The sequence below is a fragment of the Leptonotus elevatus genome, chromosome 11 (genome assembly GCF_054856555.1).
Source record: "Leptonotus elevatus isolate MCC_2025b chromosome 11, RoL_Lele_1.0, whole genome shotgun sequence".
In the NCBI taxonomy this organism is placed as follows: domain Eukaryota; kingdom Metazoa; phylum Chordata; class Actinopteri; order Syngnathiformes; family Syngnathidae; genus Leptonotus; species Leptonotus elevatus.
This window is the reverse complement of record NC_141249.1, coordinates 8,616,142-8,637,397: the sequence shown is the minus strand read 5'-3', so window position 1 is coordinate 8,637,397 and position 21,256 is coordinate 8,616,142. Positions and strand designations below refer to the sequence as shown.

General features: G+C 39.6%; 1 protein-coding gene across 12 annotated transcripts in view; it reads right to left on the bottom strand.

Moving 5' to 3' along the window:
- ptprsa (protein tyrosine phosphatase receptor type Sa) overlaps window positions 1–21,256 on the bottom strand; it is a 230,770-nt gene that overhangs the window by 46,092 nt on the left and 163,422 nt on the right. For 6 of the 12 annotated variants that reach the window (XM_086088834.1, XM_086088833.1, XM_086088839.1 and 3 more), the window contains 8 exons: window positions 20,527–21,108; window positions 20,318–20,454; window positions 20,071–20,215; window positions 12,805–13,125; window positions 11,160–11,353; window positions 10,055–10,081; window positions 8,996–9,113; window positions 834–1,427 (listed from right to left, as the gene is read on the bottom strand). In XM_086088834.1, the coding sequence (XP_085944960.1) occupies window positions 834–1,427; window positions 8,996–9,113; window positions 10,055–10,081; window positions 11,160–11,353; window positions 12,805–13,125; window positions 20,071–20,215; window positions 20,318–20,454; window positions 20,527–21,108 (2,118 nt within the window). The remainder of the gene's footprint in view (window positions 1–833; window positions 1,428–8,995; window positions 9,114–10,054; window positions 10,082–11,159; window positions 11,354–12,804; window positions 13,126–20,070; window positions 20,216–20,317; window positions 20,455–20,526; window positions 21,109–21,256) is intronic. The other 6 variants (XM_086088837.1, XM_086088838.1, XM_086088844.1 and 3 more) reach the window with 2 other exon arrangements.

Here is a 21,256-nt window from a genome sequence, read left to right as displayed (position 1 = left end):
GTGAGCTGTTACTGGCTGTGAGAAGGGCAACGCCATTGGTTAAGACACAAAGTACGGAAGACTCATGGAAGACAAACCCATGGAGCACAAAGGTGCGCCCACTGGCTAGCTATCATCTGTAGTGCCAACCAACCTCACCACTGTCTTTTCATCTAAATCGATTTTAATGATGAAGAACAAGAGAGATAATGCTAAGTATTCCTATACCTCCACTGATTTGGGGTTGGCACTACTGACATGCTGCCAAGTGAACAACGAGACAGACTCAAAACACAGCATGCCTTTGCACAGCAATTGGGGGATACCATGCCACAAGCTGGCCCGTCAAGGTACAGGGAAAGTGGATAGAAGAATTGCAGAGGAAAACAAAACAAAGAGGGTTAGAAAGGGCTCAATATCGTAAAACGTCAACACCAAAATAAGGAACCAAGACCAGTTTTCTGTCCTTATCAAAAGGTCCAAAAACTCATTGTGACTGGGTTTGCCTTAAAGCCATACCTTCATTCAAAACTGGTGTTGTGAGATGGCGTTAGTGTGAGTGTGCCTGGAAAGGGGCTGCAAAACGACTTGAGGAGTGTCTGACCATAAAGCACTTACCTTGGATTTTTAGGCTGCTCTCCCTTCTTTCTCAAGGACTGACTATGACTTACTGACTGGTTTTACCTTGTTTGGGTTAGTGAAGTGAGCATCCGACAGCAAACATTTTAATATCGCTATTAGCTTTCTTGAGGAAGAGTGCAGGTGACAGAAAGGGGTGTGGTAGTTTTTTGTGTTCTTGCAAAAACTCCCAACCGCCTGGTAACTGGGTTGGGAGAGAAACAGGCAAGCCCTACCTGTTGAATCATATCCCACAGTCCGATACTGGATAGGTGGGCTGTAGGGCCCAGGACCTACAATGGTGTGTGCACGAATTTTCACATCGTATGCAGAGTTCGGTTTGAGGCTGTTGAGCACGTAGCTGGACAGGTTGGGCGGCAAGTGGAGCTCCCGCGGTGCTCCTCCAGAACCAGTTTCCTTATAGGCCAACGTGTACTCTGTGATTACACCGTTCCTCTCTGCCAGCACTGGTGGTAACCAGGACAGCTGCACTGAGCAACATGTCACGTTGGTACCTTCATTCATTTGGGGATACCCGCCTGGTGTATTCTCTGGTACACCAAGTTCTACACCAGCTTCCTCCCCAAAGCCCCCTCTGCTTTTGGCGGAGAGTTTAAATAAGTAGGTGGCCCCCCGGTGAATGTTGTCCAAGGAGTACTGCCGTTGTTGGGGAGAAAACTCGAGTGTGGCCAAAGGTGATACATCTTTACGACCAAACTGGAGCCTGTAACCTTGCAGGTCCATGCCATTTTTCAGGTCTGGTGGGTCCCAACGTACCAGAGCAGATGTTTCAGACTCTTGTGTCACTGACAAAATGGGTGGACCAGGCACTGTGGACAAACATAAACAACAAAAGTTTAATTGACTTCGACCATAATATGAAAAAGCTAATATTAGGCTTCTCAGGCTAACTACAATGAAACCTGAACTTACGAACATAATTGGTTCCCTAAGCCTGTCTGTAGCTTGAAATCAGTAAATAAATAAATAAAGGAAATATCTCCCAATGAAATGAATGCAAATGCAATTAATCCATTTCAGCTCCAGTATTAGATTATAAAATATAAACTTTCGACCGTATTGGTATGTGGGCCAAATGCTTAAAAACGTATTTGTTTGTTTTTCCACTCGCGCATGCACAAAACCCAGTGGCTTTATCGGGAAAATAATGTATTTGCGAGTATGTTCAAATTTATTTGTGAATACGGTCGAACGTATTCGCGAATATGTTTATATGCATTTAAATACATTCATACATTCGAACGTTACGCATATGAAATATGTTCTAACATACTCGCAAATACATTTGAATGTACTTGTCAGTCAAAAATATTTAGCAATTTGGCAGTTCAACGTTTCAGTAATTTTCAGACATATTTTACTACGTCATTCAAAACACAAGAGCTACAGTATTAGACTGTGATTGGATGATCAAGGATGCAGAGGTGGAACTTCTCCCTACATATGCAACGGCTTCTGCCTTAAGCCACGGAGGGATAAGGCTAGTTTTCAGATCACAGCAATGTGTCAATCACATTGACAATGATGCGTAGACAGCGTGAGAATTACAACATAGATCCATACACTTGTCCATGCCAAGACTGTGTTTCGTATATCAAAAATAGTACGTAAATACAGGTAATTTTTCAGCAAAAAAAATCTGCTCAACTAATTGTAAATAAAAAGGTTCCATTGTATTGCCTTGCCCACAAATCTGTCCAACATGAAGTACTAACAAAGTTAGGGTTAATTATAATAATAATAATGATAACAATTATAATGCTCCTTTGTGACATCATTTAGTGCTTTTGCTGACAAAACACTATTAAAGTTTAATTCACCATGGCAAGAATGTGCACAAAAGCTGGGAAATGACATTTAAAGTTCATCTGTGGTTCTACAAAATTATACTGCTCTTGAAAGTTAAAAGAAAAATGTTGCTCGGATGACCATTCCATGAGACAAAGAAGTTTTGTCGTACTGTAAAGTATTTAAATAAAAAGCAAAGCAGCCTGTTTTGTTTTTACGCACACTGGGTCAGTCGTGTCCTCAAGTGACCCCTTGCGTGCGCAGTGGTAATTATCATTAATAAGTGGTGCGAGGAACAATCACATTGATTATATGACACATCTATTTTGCATGCCTGCACAATTGCTCAAGCACAAGCAAGTGTACCATACTCACACTATTCAAACAATCCAGACTTCAAGTGTGGCTCCAGTTTTGGATGATATACACCTCACCCTAGCTACAGTACTATTTTGCAGTTGTTGCCACCAAATATTGTTGAGAGGTGGGTGTGGCTGAGCACCAAGATTCTATCGTCACTCTATTAAAAGCTCCTTCCAGTCCCAATAACAAATACAATGGCCTGCAATCACATTACTCAATCTCAGTCTTGTCACTTTGATGTACTGGATGAAAAACAGACAGCAGCTTTTAATTCAGTATGGGTATCACGGTGAAATTGAATCTAAGCAGGAATTAAGATATAAATAATTAAGTTTTGTCTGGTGTGTACGCACAAATAAGAGACTGTAGTACCTTTTATACCATGTTATCCTAATCAGGGACAAAAATGGACACTAGTCTTGCTTTTTTTGCATAATGGATTATGTCACTATTCCAGCAGTATACTGTTCTACAATTACTGATAAATATGGTCATTTGGGTACACATCAACACTTTGAGCCTGCATAGAAGTGGCTGCATATGGCATCAATTCAAATTCAATCATTCAAAGTAAGCAGAGCATCAGCCGCTTGTTCATATTAATCATTTCCGTTTGCTAATGGTCTACATTCTGCTGGACCAAGATGAACATGATTTCTGATGATGATCTTTGGCAGTAATGGAAAGTTGGGGGTGGAGTGTGTTGGGTGAGAGAACTGCCTCTTGTATGATCCGTCTACTTACTAAATCCATGTCATTAAAAAAGAACATTCTGCCTTCATGCTCATCCATAATCAAGGAAATTAAATCAGATATCGTTTCTGACCAAATTGTATAGATCAGTGCGTCATGTAGATTCTCAGCCATTCAGGTCATGGTAATCGGCAGGGGTTAGATCGAGGTAATTTGACTGTTATGTTTGTTGAAGACAGTTCATTTGTAATCCATAAAGCTACTTCAGATCTAAATTTTTAGGTAAGGGGTCTTACTATTTTTGCCTCTTTGGATGTGACCTACAGGGGTTGTCAGCAGGGTTTTGTGGTTGTTGCCTGGCATGGTTAGTGAAACAACCGTCTTACTTACCAATTTACTTGTCTTAAGGCAAAATAGCTCATTCGAGCAACTCTTTCCATATTTTGTGTCCAGTCACCCTCTATGACTTGAGTGTGGATGAGGTGCTTTGATTTAATCATCACTAACCGAAACAGCACTGCCGGATTTGGGCATTCTGTCAATGACGGCATGCCAATTTTGCTGACGAATAATGGAAACATTGACGAATGCCCATTTTTGAGGAATGACGAATGATGGATTGATGATTACAGTTTGGTTCAGCTTGAAATATTGACCGTCGACGAATGACGGATGCTCAAAATTCATTGACGCGCCCACCTCTGTATATAATTACTATTGGGCTAAGTGTTCAAAATTACAATAATAATGATTATATTGCATTAAAAAAACAATTAAAAATGAATAACAGCCAATTCACAGATCTGTCCTTATAGCAGTCTCATACATATTTATAATGAATTCATTAACATTAAGAATTGAATGAATGGTGGACGTCTTCCTCATACATTTAGTATCAATTTAGATCTTTTGGTTGTTACAGAACATGCAGTTGGCATGTTCATCATCAGTTTCTTAATTGTTCTTAACATCTATTAAAGTGGGCTTTGAATTTGTTGAATAGGAAAATGTGGGTCCCTATGAGGCAATCATTAAGACTCAACAGTATTTTTAAGAGCGAGGGAGGAAGACAATCTTAGGGGATAAAAAAAGGAATGATGAAGGTGACACAGGACAAAGAGCAATCTGCCCCGGAGACAAATACTTCCGTTAGAAATAAATATTTGTTTGTGAGGGTGTGTACATCAGAGCGCGTGCGTGTGTGTATGTGTGGTGTGCATGAATAGTTCTGGGGTTCTTAAGACTTTGATTGTCCCTTGGTGGTCATCGATCTAGTCTCTCCGCTGTTCTCTACTCTCTACATTGCCTAACGCCCCCCCAATAATCATCTACAATCCAACTCCCCTCCCTCTACTCCTCTGCATCCAATTCAGGTTCTTCTCTCTGGCTCAATCCCTTTTCATGGGCTTCCTGGCACGTTTCCCATTAGGCCACAGTATTAACAGCCTGCTGCTGACACTCCCTCAGCCTGATTGAGAAAGTAGGGATCATGTTTCCCTCCCATTTCCGCCCTTTCTTGCGATCGCTAGATGACCACACTCACATCAACTTAAACATACAGACTCTTTGCCGCCGTGCTCATCTGAAGTTGTACAACACAATATGCAGTTACAATTGTTCAGCTGTAGCCTACACTATGAACATATCAGCCATCCACATACCAAGAAGGTTGGCTCAATTGCCCAGAGTTCCAACTAATACACTAATAATAGTCATGAGGCTACATTGTGCATGTGGACACATATATATTAAGGGTGAAGTGTATTAGATATTTCTTAAACTGAACCTTGAAAAGGTCAAGACAAATCCGTCAACCTGCTATCGTAATCTCCATTTGCTTTTAATATTGGATTTCTTATGCATAAGAGCGTGTGTCTAGGGTTCATGGATACATTGAATTTGTAATGCAAGAAATGTCAAGGAGACGCAATTTGCACTATATTATATATGGCATATTTCAAGCTCTTTATGAAAGAAAAAGATTGAGAGAGAAATGGAAGACTGTGGTTAACATAAAACCAAAAAAACGCTGTTTTGAGAACAAATACATTTTCATGTAACATATTTTTTGGGGGATTATACGTCACTAATAGTATAAATTGTACCAGTCAAAAAATGTATCCTGAGAAGAAAACATATAAAAGTCGCTCTGGAGTACGCTTTAAGTGGAGCTCGGACCTGCCCTCCAAATTCCCGTTCCCCAATCGTGGGTGCGTTTGGAAGTATATTCAGAACGTGCACGGCTTCACTCCAACTGTTTATAAATTCAGAACGTTTTTCAAATGTGTTATGTCAGAGTGAATATCCGAATGCAGCAAAGGACTTCCAGTTGTACAAAACTTCGCTCCTGAGTATGGAATAGTTTTTCTTTGCAGCTTAAAATGTCTTAACTAGAATTTCACGTGGGTAAAACCCTGGTCAGTTACGACGACTTTTAGTAGCAGTAGCAGAGTTACTTCAAACATTAGCTGCCATGACTAGTTCTTCATCTTTTAGTTCATCATCGTGGTTAGTTTATACTTTAGGTGCATTACCGCAATAATTCACAGAAAGTCAACACAACTTGGGCACCGATATTTTGGTTGCCAGTCCGAACTCTAATTTTAATATACACAAGTCACACCTGAGTGTACTGTATATCATAGGATTAGCCAATCTATGAAAAAAAGTGTGATTTATAAAAATCATCCACCTAGAGTGGTATTGAAGTTTTAACACAAAAATGGTATTCATTGTTGCTCGTGAGCAGGGTTGATGAGAAGGATCCAACCTCTCTGGATGCCTTTGTTTCATCTCACCGATGCTTTTAACTGGAGCCAAAAATATTCAGGAAATGAAGAAAGATTCAATTAGTTAACTGGCGCTTGCATTTCCTGCACTCCACACTGATGTGGCCACACCCTTTCCCTTTCAAACTCACGCTTGGTGTGCATGCACCTCAAAACATCCATTTATATGGTGCAACAGCAGCATTGCATCAGCGATTTTGGTGTTAGCAAGCTTTCAAGATGCTACAAGAGTTCTTTGTAAACTTATGAAAAAGCGCCATCATGAAACCTGCCCTAAATTTACCAAATAAAGTTCACAATGCATTTTGTCTATGACTCACACATAATGTTGATGCTTAGTTTTAATGGTTATATACCAGATATATTTTCTAATGTGCATGACTACGAGCGCCTGACTGTAACAAGTGGAAGACGTATGGAGAAGAAGGATGAAGAAAAAAAAAAAACTGTTAAAGTAGGTCATAATCACTTTTGAAGCCTTTTACGGATATGGTTGTTGTCATTATATCACAGAGCTAATTCACTGTTTTAAACATTTGTCTGCAGAAAACATTAGCTAGATTTATTGGAGGCCAGATTGGAGCCCAGAATCCTGTATCATTGTTATGAACAGCACATACAGTATGTCTCAAATAAAGGAACTTGAGTCATGAAAAACTCTAAGTAGCAAGTAGGGGAAAAATACAATAGCTTCAAAAACATGTTTATGGCAACTTGTAATAATGAGATTAGTATCTTTAGTGCTGCCATGTCAACACTAGATTGTAAACTTTTAGTGTCTGTAATATTGGTGGACATGGTTGTGATAGCTCAACAGATTGTGTTAAAATTATTTTAAAATTTGTGTTCAATATTTGTAGCATGGTAATTTCGAGACAAGTTAATAACAGATAAGTGTTTGAAGGGGAAAAAAATACACATACAGTGCATATAAGATTTATACACATTCTTTTTCAACTGTTATGTTTTTGCAAGATAAAAAATGAGATCAGGATAAATTATTTCAAAATGTTCTCTACAATCAATATAACGTAAAACCTTTACAATTAAATTGAAAAGTGTATTTCTGATATGGGAAGTAAAAGCAAACACCTGAGATAATGTGGTCGCACAAGTGGGCACACCCTGTTATAACTGGGGATGTGGCTAAGTTCAGAATTACCCAATCAATTTAAGATATACGGGAGTCAGTACACGCCTGTCACAAGTTAAAGAGCCTTTATCAACCTCAAATAAAGTATGTACAAAATGTACAAGGACAAGTAGTTTATTTTTTTGGGGGGGGGGGGGGGGGGGTTCTAGCAGATGCACTAACAATGATTGGTATTTGGAACTAGTGTTCAAAATTCCCTCCATCTTGACGAAGGCCCCAATTCCACATGAAGAAAAACGGCCCCAAAACATGAAGCTGCCACCACCATGCTTCACTGTAGGTATGGTTTTGTTTTAGTGATGAGCAGTGTTGTATTTTAATTAAACATACCGTTTGGAATTATGGCAAAACAAAATAAAAAATAATGATAATAGTAATAGTAAAATCAACCTTTGGTCTCATCAGACCACAACTAATTGTTTTCACGTTTGGGAGACTTCAAGTGAGTTTTTGCAAATGTTTTTATTTTTTTTGTGTGTGTAAGATATGGCTTCCGTCTTGCCACCCTACCACATAGCCCAAATATATGAAAAAGAGAGATTGTTGTGTCATGTACTAAACAGTGAGTATGTGCCAGAAATTCCTGCAGCTTGTTCATTATTGATGTTGGTCTCTTGGCAGCCTCCCTGACCCGTTCTTCAGTTCTTGATCATGTCATTGCTATATTTTATTCATTTGATGATGACTGTCTTCACTGTGTTCCATGGGATATTCAATACCTCTTTTGTACTGAATGAAACCTCCGCATAAAGAGATCTTTCTGATGCTGTGGAAGATCTCTGTGGACCATGGCTTGTGCCATGACGTGACTCAAGAACATATTTCTGAACGTCTTTATTTGGTTTTAATGAGAGGCACTTTAAACGATGGCCGGTGTATACGGATTTAACATGAGTTTGAACGTAATTGGTTAATTCTGAGCACAGTGTGTCCATACTTGTGCAATCACATTATCTTGGTTTCTTATTTTCATTTTCCCATGTTAAAATATCACATTCAAGGGGGAAGAAGTTTTCAGATGATTTATCTTGGACTTATTTTTGTATGTAACAAAATTATTTTGAGACTTTAGAACATGTATTTGTAGACTTTTTACATCCACTGCATCTAGTCATGCTTTGGGCCATTTTTTAGAAATTATCCCTTTTATCCATTCATTTTTTATCTGTAGTCTTTGCATCATCAATCTGTACGTCAGTAATTGTATAATGATAAATTACCTCAGTGTTAGCATATGAATAACATTTTTCAAATAGGATGGGATATATGATATGCATGGGGTACACTTGTGAAAATGGGTAAAGCGTGTCTCCTTAATTTTCCACTCCTGTCATAAACAATATTTCACTCTCCAATCATAAACATGGAGTGTTGTTTCCCTTTGAGGGACAATAAACATGTTCAGTCTGGCACATATCAGTGAACCGTCTCAAACAGAAGGATAGAGAGTGACACCTATCACATATGCCCTACTCACAGTGTCACAACCTCCTGGCATTTGTAACACCTGAAAGCTGCCAGGAATTGTGGGGGCCAGCCTTTCATGTCACTGGTGGACACATTTGGTGTAGAGGTGGTTAGTTTCACTGACCTGCACCTTTAGTCACCACCAGTTTAGGTTTGCTCCGTGCTCCGTCGCCTTTGGTGGTGTATGCCGCCACCGTGATGGAGTAAGTAGTGTCTGGCTTGAGTCCTCCAATAACCATTTCCTAGAGAAAAAAAACATTGAAGAAATACGGGCAAATATATTAGTTTTTGACCTTTTCACCTAACTTCATGCACCTCATATTGATTGATTGCTTCCTGGTCTTTGCATTAAGTGTTACACATCCCTTGGTAGTGCAATCCATTCAGAAAATACCTTACAGTTTCCAATATGGTATAAGGATATTAGACGTGTAAATCGAAAGTACTTCATATCCCTTTAGATATATGCTGGTCAATAATTTAGCTTTGCAATAAATGCATTTCAACTACTGTACATTGTAGTTGTTCACTAAAAGTTTTTAAATCAGCCATTAAGTTTCCTTTAGCTCTCTTGTAAGAAAGCCTTCTGATCAATTCTTATGAATCTTTCAAGAGGGCAGGTTTGAATGAATGCAGAATGAGCTTTTTAACAGGCTGCCTGGCAGACAGATGGGGAGGTGAAAAGTAAATGAGCTGCAAGCATTGTGTTGCAATTTAGATGTAATTCGCACAATGCACATCAACCAAGGTTTGTGCATGCTAGTTTCCAAATTAAGATCATTAAAAGGATGCTTTCATGTTAAAAGGATTGTGCATGCATGTTGGGTGAAACTTACTTTTTCCAAATTCTGCCAAAAAATAAAGCTATAACACCCAAAGGAGAGACTACCAATGTTTTCAAGTATCACTACAGAAAACAAGGCTCGAGCACAAGACAATATATTACAACAACACACAGCAAGTATCACTCCAGGCACAATGGACAGTGGATAGTACATCAGCTATTGACATGAGTGTTTTTCCTCAGTGGTCTAAAGACAAAGTACCCACTTATCAACTCTGAGTTGCCATCCAAACTTATAAAGGATTGACGTAGTTTGTAAAATCATGCCAGATTGATGCAATAGCCACTGTCTATAGCTTCCCAACTTCACAAAGCACTCAAGTGGAACTTTGTACTCACATATTCAGCTGTATCGTCCGTTTCCCACTAACAACCCCCGCCAAAGAGGAGAGTATGGGAGAGATTGCAACATTAAAAAAAAAAGAAAAAAAAAAAGGAGAGAGAGCAGAAAGGGAAGAAAGAGGATTGTGAGAGATGGGTGCATTCAAGATTTGGGTGCAGAAGGCTGGAATCAGAAGTAGGTCACTGTTTTTTGTGATACCACAAGAAAAAAAAGCTGAGAAAAGGTCTGCCTGCAGGGCGTGACAGTGTTTAACAATGTTATTCTGGTGCTAAATCATCAATACAGGAACATCCAGAAGCACCGTCAGAGTTTTTCAAGGCTTTTGTGATGAGGTCATTGCAACAAATATGTACAATTTTGTCTAGACATTTTTTTTTCTCCCAGGGCTGTTGGTGTTAGACTGTAATTTACATAAGTTGTACAAAGTAATTTTAGTTTAGATTTATGTGAAAGCTTAAGTGTACCTTTATGAACCGAACAGATCTTCATTATATAGCATAGCATACAACTGTTCTTTTCCATGGTTTACCTTTTTTTCTACTCATTTTGGTAGACTAGAATTGTGTTAATATGTTTTGTTTAAAAAAAAAGAAGACAGACTTCTAGCTTGTTACGGCCGAGTGATTTGAGGTGAATTGTTTTCATGCCAATTTGAGTCTTTTCCGTATCAAACTACAACAATCAGCAGTTTCTTTATGTCCTTGCATTTGATTCAAGTGCACAATCATTTTACTGCAGATACGGCCATGAACAAAGGGTCCAGACATTCCTAATAAAAGCCGTGAAGGAAATGTTGCAGAGAAAGATGAGCAAAGCTTTTGATTACAGTTTTTGTTATGCGAAGAGGGAGTTCAGATATTGCAGTAATACGAAATGATATCCAAGCGAGAAGAGCACCCAGATGATTTCCCCAACTCCAGCAATATTTGCACGGTTGCCTAGCTGACCTAGATACAGTTTGTAGTGAGTGAAAAATGGCTGCTACTTGTCACTACTATTGAGTCAGTGGAAGTTTGTGGTTGGACTATGATTGGGAAAAAGATTCAAAGACACAACTTAGGAAGGAATATGTGGTGCACAGCCACATGGTACATGTCTTACCTGCGCATCAGCCAGCATGACATCCTTGATGAGGGGCAGGCCCCTGGACTCTCCGTTCTCTACACGGACATAGTGGACCTGATAGCCACGGATCTGACCGTGCTGCTTTCCTGGCATCAGAGAACGCCACATCACCTTAAGTGCGGTGGAGTTTAAGACCTCCACCTCAACTCGCCTTGGAGGGCTGCCAGGAACTGCAGGAAACATTTAAAATATGGACGCTGTTTTAAACCAAGCAAAAATAATGAAACAATGGAAAATGTATTGAATAAAGATGCAATAATGTTAGAAATTGCCCAAAGATTCTGAAATATGCTCTGGCTATGTATAAATATCACGCCTGTGTCATTTACAATAACATTGGCAATAGGTTGTTTTTCTTTCATGGGCATGCTGTGGTTCTCATCCTCTGGACTCACTAATGCTTGTATTTGAAACCAATATAAGCGTGTCTAAAGTTTCAGCTATATCAGTTGTGTACAGAAGGCTCAAAGTGCTGTGGTAATAGAAGTGGAAAGGATTTTGGAGAAGCCAATGCCAGCCATCTGTCTATGATTCTCATGTGCTGCGACACGCTCACATTCAGCCATTTATCTGTTTTATAGTTGAGATGAAGCTTCTGCCATTGATAATTTACTCATTTTACTCATTACATTTGCACAATGTATTTCAGCTTAATCTAGTTAACATAAAACACATTAGAAATGTTTTATTTAATCTCCAGAATTTAACATTTTAATGTGTGCACCCTTCCTAACATGAGTCCAATATCATCTGTATCCATTCCCATTTTAAAGGGGAAGTCAACCCCCCCAAAAATTCTTGACAATAATTAGCTCTATGCAGCCCTACTAGTGTAAATACGGTATTCTAGTTAATATTGTGTTAGTGGGATGAATTAAACAGCAAAATCCAGCAGTTTTTGTTAATATCAGAAGGCAGCCATTTTGCCACAAGACAAAAACACACTTAATATGGGTCTCTAACTTGTGCAGTGAATGATTAAAGAGGTTCTTCATTTAGCAACAATTAAACATAGCACACTATTTGAAAAACACATTTCCTTGAAGTCACGCGACACATTATCAAGAGTCATGCTCAAGGACACGCAAGTAAAAATTATTAATAAAAGTCATTATCATTACATTTAGAAATATTTTACTATTATTATAATATTAGCAATAATTGTACAATTATGCTTGCTAAACAGTCTTAGCTGAGCAACGTGATTTTGTTAATGATGGATAAAGGCATAGAGTTGGCAGAACTATGATACAATAAATTTGATTAATATTTTAAAAGCAACACACTAATTGCTAATAAATCTTGCATAAGGTATGGATTTCTTTACATATGCTTCCTATCCCGCATGACAAACACACGTTCGTTTCATTAAAGACACTAGATTGTCCTTAGGTCTGAATACGAGTCCGAATGGTTGTTTGTCTATATGTGCTCTGCGATTGGCTGCCGACCAGGGTGTATCCCCTTTTCACCCGAAGTCAGCTGGATCGTCATTTGTTATAGCAGGAACATTTGTTAGCCAATTATAATTGTTTTCCACTATCAACAGTTCTGTGAATGCTCATCAAAAGAAACCAGAGAAAATTAATGCATGTTTACTACAAAACAGACATTTATGTACCGTCTTCATCGGTCCGGCAGATTAACGGCTCGCTTTCAGGGCCCGGCCCAACAACCGTGAAAGCAGACACAGTGATCCGATACTGGGTCCATTTATCCAACCGCTGCAGCAGCACCTGCTCTTCGGTGGCAGGCGCGGTGGGCTCCTCCATTGACTCCACATCGTCACCGGTGCCCTCTGACTGTTCCGCCACCTGGTAGTGCACTCTATACCCCGCCAGGAGACCATTCTGACTCTTCAATGGCGGGGGGTGCCAACTTACCAGCAATGAGGTGGAGCTGGTGCTGCTGCACTTAATATCTTGAGGGGGGGCTGAGGGCTCTGGTAAGGCGGACAGGACAGAAAGGAAGGCAGAGGGGGAAAGAAGGCGGGGGTAGAGGACCAGGAGGACGGGTAAAGAGGGAGGGTGGGGTGAAAAACGAAAAATACAAAAGATGGGAGAGATAAAGAAAATGATAAAAAGGAAAATTTGAAACTTGGGTCATAAAACAAGAATAATAATTTAACAGAATTGCAGGAACAAACAAGGATGTAAAGATTGGATTAAAAAATAAATCAAACAAATGTGAACAAAAATGGACAGTGATGAAAACGTATGGTGTAATAATGAATTAAGACACTTTAACTAACCTTCAAATGCAAAGTTCCAAATTGAATTTGTAAACTGATCTGTTATTCAGTTTTTTGCGCACAGATTATTTTGTATTAAGAATGTTTGATCTGCCAGTTGGCCTTGGGTTTTACTTCCTGGTGTAGGACAGGCACCTTGTTTTAACCAATATAGCCATCACACATCATATATAAGCTGAATTTTCTCTTTCCATTTATTGCTGTTTAATAGGCATATTGGGTAGTGAACTTACTTTACTGTTTCTGGGCCTCATTTTCATGCCCAGCGCAAGTCTAGTGCAAAGCGCAGTCTAACTGTATGCATTGGTGGAATTTTATTTCTTTTGGTATTTTGGTAGACAAGTGCAGCTAGAAAAGGACATTTGCATCATTGTGCGCTGCTGGTGGGAGAAACACAGGCGAATTGTTTGTCATCCAATGAAAACCATTCCCCTTTTTTTTTTCATTCCCTTTAAGTTCAGCGTACAAGAGAGGCGCACTATCTACATGCCATGTAGATGCAGGAGATTGGCGTAAACTACATTTAAAAGAAACCGTGAGAAGACCTTTACTTGCGGATGATATAAAGTTGTCTGCTGTGGAGTGGGCACTTTGATATTGCCTTCTGCACCTGATTGTGCCTCCGTGTGTGACAACCACGCTCCTTCACCCGCAGTCAAGGGGTGTCCCATTTATAATAAATATTTAAGATTATAATAACAATTTATTCAATGAATTGATTTAAAGTAGCATATACTGTTTCCATATTTACAGTATGAATGTGCCACGTTCAAATAACACCAAAATTGCGTTCCATCACACCTGTGACACGATTTAGACATGCTTTTATCTGGTCTAAATTATAGCCTACTTTCTGTCAGCAAATTGACAAGTGAGCTGTGGGCACGAAAATAAAAATGCGGCAGTTTTTAAACTGAGCGCATTTGCGCCAGTCTACGAAAATAGGGGTCATAATCTGTAGCAAGCACTAACAAAGCTGCCGCACAGTGTGCTTTGCAGTGATAACATGTTTTTAAAAGTTCATATGAATAAAACGTAATTTTCATTTCTCAGCTTTCACAGGTTTGTGTAGCAATTCAATAGCCCATCACTGTATTCAGCACTGTTCATTATTACATTTAATGTAAAAAATAGCACAACTGCCAACACATGAAATAAATACCAGCAGGATTTAAGCCATCCAACACATAAAAACTCAAATGGAATAAATCATGAACGTAAGAGAGGGGTACTGGGAGATGAATTTCTATGTAACCCATGTCACTCAAAACAAACATAACTATGAATTCAAAATAAGAACTCATAGGAACATGGGACAAACAGAATATGTCACACAACACCCGGACAAATTAATAACAAAAAAAAAAAACAACAACAACAAAAACTGTCTGCATCATACGTACCTGGCTCCCACAAACACTACATTTCAAAGACTTTCTTACCACCAGCCCTGGACTAAAGCAAGCGCTTGCCTTCATTCAATCCAGTTCGAGGGTAAAACAATAAAATCTTTGCGTCTGGTGTAGCACCTTCAATTATGGGTTAATTTAGGACCCACTTTCAGAGTTCCATAGGTTCAGCTTTTTGCTTTAGCCAGGGCTGCTATGTTTGGGCCGGAGGGTCCACAAGACTGTGAGAGAGAGGCTGTAGGCTTCTATGGGAGTTGGGGGGCACACAACACAAATACTCATTTGTTTTGGTTTAATGAATCCCATTTCATATCATGTGCCAATGAAACTTGGTGAAGATGTCTGGTTTGCTAAGATGACACAAAGGAGAAAATCCTCGTCCTGATTGCAAATGGTATGTACTCATTCAAGGTTAATGATACTGTACACGACCGCACTTTAAGTTTTTGCAAACCAACTCCATTAATGAATGCATGAAATAACAACCAGAGCCTTTGGCAATCAGAGAAAGTCTTGTGGTAGACAACAAATAGGTCAAGATCTCGCAATCCCTTTTCTGTGTCCAATGGGCTTATTTCCTTTCGGTCTTACTGGATTTGGAGCCTTTCAGCTTATTTCCACTACTTTTGTTGTATTTGCAAAACTCTCCACGTCAACAATGACTGCTCAGTCCTCAGTCTTTGTGATGTAGTAAAGAGGCTGTGAATGTGACAGAGCACAGGCTATCGCTGTGCACAGGCCTCCTCCAGACCGATGATGGTTTAAGACTGGCTGTGACAGAGCTTTAATAAAGTGCATTACCCGTGAACAAGACCAGCCGTAGGATTATGGATTCTAGAACTATGCGAGAACATCCGCTAATACTTTACTTGAGGGTCTTTGAAACTTCTCTGGAAGTTCTATTCCAAATCATTTGTAATTTCTGCATTCCAACTTCTATTGAACCTGACACCAGGGAACCAATCTAATCAAAGCAAATGATGATGGGAATGTATTGTACTACTAGAAGTGTACAGTTTAATCACCTGCGAAAAATTTGTAATGGTCGGCAAAGTTGGGCAATTTACAAAAATGTTGCCGATCCATCATTCAGCTTTCCATTATCGTCAGTCCGTCTTATTTTAACCACACTTCCGTTATCACTTCGTCACCACTATTTTAGGACTGACAATGGTGGGCATTCCATCAGTACTGATGGACTGTCCGTCATTCATTAACAATACGGGTGTCCATCAGTGATGGACTTAGAAGTCCGTCAGTACTTGACCCAGTTAATGACGATTCCACTGACGAACGAAAACCCACTTCCGTCAGTCTTTAGCTCGTCATTTAATTGCTTCATTTTGTAAACGTTTCTCATCATTCTTCAGAAAAACGGACGTCCGTCAGTGACGGACAGTCCATCAGTACTGACAAAATGCCCGCCGGTGGTCAAACATCACAGACCGATTTGAAGACAAACATTGGGTTGTTGCTTTTCCACCTCAGAACTGTAGATTGATTGACATTGATTTAGCTGTCTGTGAACTCAGGATGCAAAATAAATATCTTACATACTGCCCTTTGACGGAGTTCAGAAAAAAAATTCTGAACTTGAAATCTGATCAAATGGAATTCCTGAAACATAAGTAATTCATGCAATCTTTATATGACTCGTCATGAGCTGGCAATCGCTCCTAGTTAACCCGTTCACCCCAACCTGCCCAGTCTATACAACAAAGAATGCCTGACAGGCTTGAAATGCACCCAATCCAAAATTTACTTGGCTCACTCTGAAGTTCAAAACTGGCTTACTTTGCATAATGAATGTCTACTTTAACACTTTAACTACCCAGGCCAGCATTGGATGCAGCGCAAATAACCAAAGCATTTGCAATTAGCAAAAAGGCACATCCCACAGTCTGCATGGGAAATGTGTACTCATCAGCAGTGTCAATGAGCAGGATGGTCACATTTGGGGATCATGATAAAATTAATCTTCCTTGATTCCAAATGTCCATGCTGCATTTAAAACAAATGCTCCAATACATCTAAAAACCTCCCGTAATTACAGTAAGTGGAAAGGCCAAATGGCTTGTTTGGCTAAATATGGAGGATTTAGAATCCACTGCTTTAATTTGAGCGACAGAGCTCGACTGGCTACTGGCAGTTCTGAGGTATAATCTAAACGAATAAAGCCTAACAATCCAAGGGGATGGGTCAGAGCTCATAGCAAAGCATGAAATGAATTCCGAAGCTATGAAATGGGATTTCTATCTGTGACTTTGTGGCCCTGCAGTCCACTAACACCTACTCCCAGGATCCAACTCATGCCTTATTACCATGTCTTAAAAATGGGTAAGAGCACGAGGGATGCTGGGAGCCTGCCCGCTTCTCAAATTGTGGACCCAATCGAGCCTCGTCTGAACAGTCTCAAAATAAATAAGCTCAGGACATGGGCTGACTATAACACCTTAACCCAAGAGGCCTTGCTGCTTCTGAATGAGGGCCACTGTTGTCAGTAATGTTGTCAGATCTATTTTATTCATCTCAATTTATAACAGCCAAGAGGCCCAAATAACCTATTTGAATTGAAAGGTTAAAAGGCAATTAATAATATAATTTACATTTACATATACTCGACAAAGTGGTCCCCATGACAATAGCCCTGGGTGAGGCTGCTTGCACTGAGCATAAAATTAACAATATGCAGTTATTTTTTATTTATGTAATGGATACTGGACAATTAAGTTTGACTTGTCCGTCTTTGTTTTTACTTAGTGGTGAAGGATTTCAGTCTGCCTGGGAATACAGCACCGTATTGTTTTCCGTGTTGCATAACACTGACAATCGCAGACAATCACAAGTTTAAACATGAAACGTAATCTACATTATATCTTCTCTCAAGCTTGGATGCATAGAGTTGCTACAATTCTGGACTTTAATGGGAAGCCAATATGCAGTGATGTCACCATAATATGATTTAAAATAACAGCGAGTTACTGCTAAAATGGGAAACTTGCTGTGAGGTGTTAAAACGCAAATTAACAACCAGTCATCTCTGGGAGGTTTTCGAGAACGGCAGACTGAATCCCTACAACCACAAAGTCACTTACCTTCTGGCATCCAAAAGATTTAATGTGATGTCACTTATATTTTCTCTGTTTTAGACTGTGATTGCTCTGACCTACACAATAAGATCCCAACGGGAATCCCTTGAGAGCTGAGTGTTGACTCCCACATTCGCCCCTTAAACAATATTTCCTGAGAGAGTTCACGGGCAAAAGGCAGAACCACATAAGTAGAATGGATAGAAAAGGTAGAGAGGACAACTAGGAGAAATAAGCACTGAAATAATATGCAGGTGGGGGGGACGTCAAATATGGACCGACACTCCTATGAACATTATGGTTATCCTTTCTATCCACTGTAATCATGTAGAGTAAAGCCCCTTTTCTCAAATCCTAACTTGGACCATTCTATAGTAAATTTTTAGCATGTACAGTATGTGGCACTGTGCTTGCAGCTGGCTGTGATAGACTTAACTAAAAAAAAAGAAAGAAATAAAGAAAGAAGGAAAGAAAAAAAACAGCAGCAGGCTACAGTTTGACACAATGTCAAACTAATACCATTTGAATAACCCACAGAGTAAAAGACAAAGTAAAAGAAAGTAAGGAAAAGGAGTAACTCAAAACTTTTTAAAGAGGGAGGGAACACAATGTGAGCAAAGCCATTCCAAGGAGAGCTTATGTTCCTTTGCACAGTGGAACAAGTGGCAAGACGGAAGGGGGCATGGGAGGCAGGTGTGAGGGGCAGAATAGGCTGATGTAGGATGGAGTGTGTATCCAGTCCAATGTGGTTGTGGTTTATCTTTCAAGGGAAAAAAACATAGCTAAGGAAATAGCTGACACAGTGACAGGTGAAGATGGACAAAGACACCCAAGAGACATCAAGTGAAGAATGAAGCTGGAAGAACATAAAGTATATTTTCATGCCTGGACCCATTAACAATGCAATGATACATTCATAATAGCACCCCCGGGGGTAGGAGTGAGTGTTGCATGCAACTGGTGCTCTCCTCGGTGAAGCTGCACTGTCTGTGTAGCTCTGCTGCTCAGAAATAAAAACAAACAAACAAACAAAAGAACAGTGAGGTGGTTGCATCAAAGTCCCGGTGCCCAGATTTTGGAGTGAGGGGCAGTCAACAAGTTGCACTGGTAGAAACAGAAAATGTGTTAAAGGATGTCTACTCCTTCACCATGGCTCTCCTATGAACCAGTAATTGTTGTTTCAAAATGGTGTTGGAAGGGCATCAGAGCGCCACTTTTAGTGGGCATTCATAGCTATATTTGGAAATATATATACATAATGAATAATGACTATCAACAGTCTATTCCTTTTAACGTCACATAACAGACGTGTCAGGATATTTTGTCTTTAATTGACTAGGTATGGGAGGTGTTCACATTAGCATTTTAAAGTGTAGTGTATCTGAAAATTAGGAGAAACAACAAATAAATGAATTAAAAATAAAAACCAGGTTTAAAGCAACAAGTGTCCTTGTTCGATAAAATTAAATATAAATGGTCTACATTCACAAACATCTTTAAATTTAGGCTTCAGTTCCTTTGGTATTTCTTCTATTATATACAGTAAAATCATCTACATGGACGTAGACAGGACTTGAGCATGCCAACGTTTGGATGACAGTTTTTTTTTTTCCCCTTTGGTGACCAAACACTCATATGATTCCCTATTGTGACCCAGTTCATAAGAGAACCTTGGTGGATTCAGAGCAGAGTTGACATTTTTTGTGTCTTGGCGATGTGGATCGAAGTGCACTTGCTCATTTCAAAAGAAAAACAAAGAGAAAGAAAAGAAGAAACTAGTAACACAACTGGCATATGTCAGTACACATTGAGTAAGCGTAAAAAAGACTCCTATTCATCTGGAACCACAGCCATATTATCCAATAAGGTAATTCATAATGTAAAGTTTCTAAAACACTCAGACTAAAATCTAAATTCAACCAAATGAAGCAATTTCTAATGCATGTCATAGGATGACAAAAAAATAAAAATAAATCCATACGGATCAGCTTTGAATCCTGTTATGTCTGAAGAAGAAAACGTTGTTCAAAGTTGATGCAGAATTCAACACCAGAGAAAATAACATTAACAATGCCTAGTCAATGATCTTTGGTTTAGCAAGTACAATAAAGCAGAAAGATTGAGAAAAAGCTACATACTGGCTTGCAAGGTCTTCTGTGACATGTCATTGGTGAACGCTCCAATGCCCTTGTTTGAGATAGCTGCCAGGGAGAAGTGATACTCTGTGTTTGGGCGGAGACCTTCCACAACGTATGAAGATGTAGGTCCAAATGTTTTCTTAATCTATGATCAATGAGAAACATCGTCTTCACCATTAGAATCATCATCATCATCATCATGAATGAATAAATACAAGCCTAATCCATGCGTCACCGAAGTGCCTACCTGCGAGCCAAAACTGCCCTCCGTGTAGCGAAGTTCATAATTTATAATTCCTTCTTTGTCAAAGGCTGGTTCCCAGGTCAGTTCGATGCTTGTATCAGATACATCTCCAACTTGAAATTTGGATGGCTGGCCAGGAACTGAAACAAACATTGGATGACAATAAGGCATGGTATAAAATAATATCCATATAAAAAATGTACATGTCTTACCTCCTTGCAGCACTTTGACATGGATTGGCTCTGAGAAAGGTCCATCACCTACTGAGGTAAACGCTAGGACTTTGATGGTATAGGTCTCTTGAGGAACCAGACTCTGAATTGTGGTGATAATGCTGTCCTGGACATTATGAATCTGCCAGAGGCTCATAGGCTGAGAGTCATCCATGGTGTAATAAACTCGATAGCCCTTAATCTGTCCATTTGGTTCCTCTGGGTCTTCCCAGCGTACCATCATAGTGTTTTGAGATATAATCTGGGCCTGAATGTTACGAGGTGGACTGGCAGGGGCTTGTTCACCAGTTCTGGTTTCCACGGGTTCACTGGGAGGTCCCTGGCCAATGGTGTTGACGGCTGAGACTCGAATTTCATACTCTGTGTTCGGGTAGAGGCCACCAATGCTATAACGTGTAGTGGTGATGTCATCTACCGTCTCATACTTGCTTTCTGGGGATTTAGCACGATACTGGATGATATAGTAGGTTACTGGGTCAGGGTTGCCGGAGTCCCACGTGATAGTCACACTAGTGGCAGTGGTTTCAGTAACCAAAGGAGTACCTGGAGGCTTCGGAAGAGCTGTTATAATGACAAGACAAAAGGCTGTTAGTAATTAATGAAAACTTTGCGTGGGAAGTGGTTAATTATTTAGATACCAGAGGAGAATTTTAAAACAATCAAATCCATAAAAGCGGATTTTGCTACTGTACACATTGTACGTGAACCT